Source organism: Silurus meridionalis, chromosome 14 (genome assembly GCF_014805685.1).
Source record: "Silurus meridionalis isolate SWU-2019-XX chromosome 14, ASM1480568v1, whole genome shotgun sequence".
Taxonomy (NCBI): domain Eukaryota; kingdom Metazoa; phylum Chordata; class Actinopteri; order Siluriformes; family Siluridae; genus Silurus; species Silurus meridionalis.
In genome coordinates, this window is record NC_060897.1 from 12,931,510 (window position 1) to 12,934,874 (window position 3,365).

At 34.8% G+C, this 3,365-nt stretch overlaps 1 protein-coding gene across 5 annotated transcripts; it reads left to right on the top strand.

The window, feature by feature from the left end:
* Positions 1–3,365, top strand: syce2 (synaptonemal complex central element protein 2). 5 transcript variants are annotated; one of them, XM_046866412.1, is made up of 5 exons: positions 1–79; positions 539–635; positions 769–863; positions 1,742–1,937; positions 2,934–3,365. In XM_046866412.1, exons 2-5 carry the CDS (start codon positions 555–557, stop codon positions 3,126–3,128), a joined length of 567 nt encoding a protein of 188 aa, XP_046722368.1. In that variant the 5' UTR covers positions 1–79; positions 539–554; the 3' UTR covers positions 3,129–3,365. The 5 variants fall into 5 exon arrangements, with proteins under 5 accessions (XP_046722368.1, XP_046722367.1, XP_046722369.1 ...); XM_046866411.1 differs by having other exon boundaries at positions 12–123; XM_046866413.1 differs by having other exon boundaries at positions 19–71.

Here is a 3,365-nt window from a genome sequence, read left to right on the forward strand (position 1 = left end):
ACACTTCAACCAGAGTGGATGTGTGCGCGCGCGGTTTTTTTTTGCGAGGCCGTTTGGATATGCGTTTAACGGTACCCCGGTGTGAACTACAACTACACGCTAATATTATCGTGAACATTTTTGGTATATTAGTTATTGAAAAAATATATTCTCATAATGCTAAATTAAGATTTTATGTTAGCCGGATTGATGTAAATTATGTTTCATTATTGTTATCCAGCTCGTTAATTATTGCTAATTGTTAGCATGCACATTTAGATCCATTTAACTAGCTAAACTAGAGATTTAGCTTATTAAAGTTATATATATATATATATATATATATATATATATATATATATATATATATATATATCCATCCCGAATGGTGGAAACTTATTGTTGGTTGCTTTGGTGGTAAGAATATCGAAAAATCAGGGTTTTTTTACAAAACATATCATAGCAAGTGTATCCAGATAAATTTTGTTAAACATTATGAGGTTAACTGAGCTTTGTTTTTGTATTAACTAGTTATTAAACTTATTCTTTTTGTATCCAGGTAGGTCTAACAGGCTATGGCTCAGCGCTTCTTTGGACAACCAGGTTCTACCATTCACTCAACAACTAAAGCGACTCATCACCACGTGTCTGCAAAGGTAGACATTGGACATAAATTAATGAAAATAAAATAAAACATGAAAAAATTTTATTCAAAATATTACCCAAAGACTCACTGTATGTCCACATGACTAAGTCAAGTGCTATTTCTTCTCATTTACTGTTTTCTAGGTGTCCGAACAAGGTTATGGACATAGTTTAGATCACGACTCATCTGGTGAAACACTGCCATTTGTGTCCCTGGATGACAGCCATGAGCAGCAAAGGTGAACGTTATGATGCTGAAAAACGTGCCACATAATTCAGCGCTTGTGAGCATCACTGGGACGCGTTTATCTATCGGATCGACTTGGAAAAATACTGATAATGACATGGATATGATTGAAAGTTAAACTTCAGATTTATAACATTCATGCGAATTGCCTTTGCCCTAGTTTTTTTTGACCACACAGTCCCAGAATTATCTCAGATTGCGACCATCCAGTTAATTTCACAGAATATGTTTGCTTCTATTAGTTTGTGGGTCAGATTTAGAGGTACATTCCTGCTAGAAAAATACTTTAAACATAATAATCTTACAGCAGCATTTATTGATTTGTTTCTAAATTGAAGTTCCTCATTGGATGGTGATTATTTTTCAGTTCTGGAAGTAGTGCCAGTCACATCACAGGTTTATATTAAAGCACTGGCTGTAACATGATGTTTTTTCTGTAGTGACACTTAATACTCAGGGACCTTTATAATAAAAGTTTAATCTAGGGCTAATAATTCTGTTTCATTCTTGTGTTTTTAATCATTGGAAAGGTTTATTGTAAGGAAACGTTCATTTTTATGGAAAGAGTTAACTGTTCCTTTAAGGTTTCCTATACAGAACAAATCTTCAGGATGGAGTATATCATGAGCTCGAATTAACAAGCTGCATTTCTTTTAGAATAACTTTAAAAGGAAGTGAGAAAACAAACAAATATATATTTGTATATAATGACTAGCATGTCTTATTTCTTACATTATAATTGTAACTAACTCACTATAATGAACAGCTGCTATATGAATTAAGCTATTATTATTGGTGGTTTAGACATTGACCATATTAAATATAATTGATTTCTTTCCTTCTCTCGCTCTTTCTTCAACGTTTGTAAAGTGAGGATTCAGGCTTTAGCGTCTCACAAAGAAGTTCACCAATACATGAGGTGGATGAGGGTGTTGCCTCCACCCCAACCAACACAAGAATAGATGCCATTGGGAAGAAAGCCCAAGACCTTATAGAGAGAATCAACCAGAGTCGGGCAATGGACCAGAAACTCATGAACAACTTTGAGGAGAAGCTTATGAAGCAGGTATTGTTCAAATATAATATCCACATTTTTAATGTTCAGGAAATATTTCTGCTTGCACCAGTAAAATATTTAGCGTTTTAATGTATTATTGTACTACAGAGTTTGCTTTGTACATCCAGGCAATAAGGTATATTGAAACTCCAGAAGCATACAGTACATGGTCTTCTATGTTACTTTGCAGTCTTCTTTTGTTAATGCTTCATTACACATTTATAGGGGCAAGTTGGACCTTAAAGATTTTGTGAAACATTATTTAAAGACAGAAGTAGCAAATCAATGGCTATTAAACACAATATAAGGTAGGGATGCACCGAAATAAAAATTCTTGGCCGAAACCGAAAACCGAAAAAGGAGGAAAGCAAGGCCGAAAACCGAAAAAAACGAAACATCGAAAGAAATTATGGCAATTATTATTACCATTGCATTTATGTCTATGACTGTGTACTAACCTTACTAAAATCAAGGCATTTCAATTGCATAAATTAATATTAAAGTTTCAAAGAATTAATCAATTACAAATTATTAAAATATTTATTTATAGCACATTGCAACAATGCACAGGATAAAATAAATTAAAATTTAGTCTTAAATGTTTAACCTAAATGCACTCATGTGTGCATTGAATAATAATGTACAGGCCCTCTGGCCTGCTGAAAGGTTGTACAATTAAATATGTTCTTTCATAAAAACAAAGTTCATTTAGAACAAATGCAACTGCTTAAAGATACAATAATATCACTGGGAAACTTCCTGCCTTTTCAAAAACGTCCACCACAGACAGAGTGCACATGCTCGGAGGGGTTTTGCTTTTCTGTGCGTTTGCGTTCCTCTGATATTCAGCATAGCGATCTAACTTGTACAGTAACTCTGCTTTGTGGTCTAATACAAAAGTAAAATCTGCCCAAAAGTCATGTCTTTTCATTCAGAGCATAGTCTACGTGTCTACCCAAGTAGGATTTCTTTCTTTCCACTGTGCTGATGTATGTTATGGTGTAGGTGAGTGAGATGTGCCAGCAGGTGAAGGAGCAGATGTTCGAGTATTATGACAAACACAGCCGAGGGATGGAGACGAAGCTCACAGAGCTCACAGAAGTGTTAGAGCGCAGCAATCAGCTCAGCATTGAGCTCCAGAGAGCCAGCCAGACGCTGGCAGCTATTAACAAAGGGCTGCTACAAACTCCGGGCCAGTAGTTCCAAATCACACGCACAGTGCTTAAAACACTTCCATAGCACCAGACATATGGCAGCTAAGATACTGTAGTTTCATTTGTTGATATAATAAAAATAGCTTATTACAAAGGTAAACATGTTTAAAACAAAAATGTTGTTTAGACAGTGCTGTCAAAAAGACAAAAAAGATATATTAGTCCACCTTGTGTTTTAAACTTGGATTTTGTTTGATTAAAGCTGTACCTATTTACACTGTAA

What these genes read in the sequence shown, in the direction of transcription:
- syce2 (XM_046866412.1), top strand. Translation starts at nt 555, where the DNA reads ATGGCTCAGCGCTTCTTTGGACAACCAGGTTCTACCATTCACTCAACA. An exon ending in ATCACCACGTGTCTGCAAAG is followed by an intron (nt 636 to 768) that starts GTAGACATTGGA and finishes ACTGTTTTCTAG; the next exon opens with GTGTCCGAACAAGGTTATGG. An exon ending in GACAGCCATGAGCAGCAAAG is followed by an intron (nt 864 to 1,741) that starts GTGAACGTTATG and finishes ACGTTTGTAAAG; the next exon opens with TGAGGATTCAGGCTTTAGCG.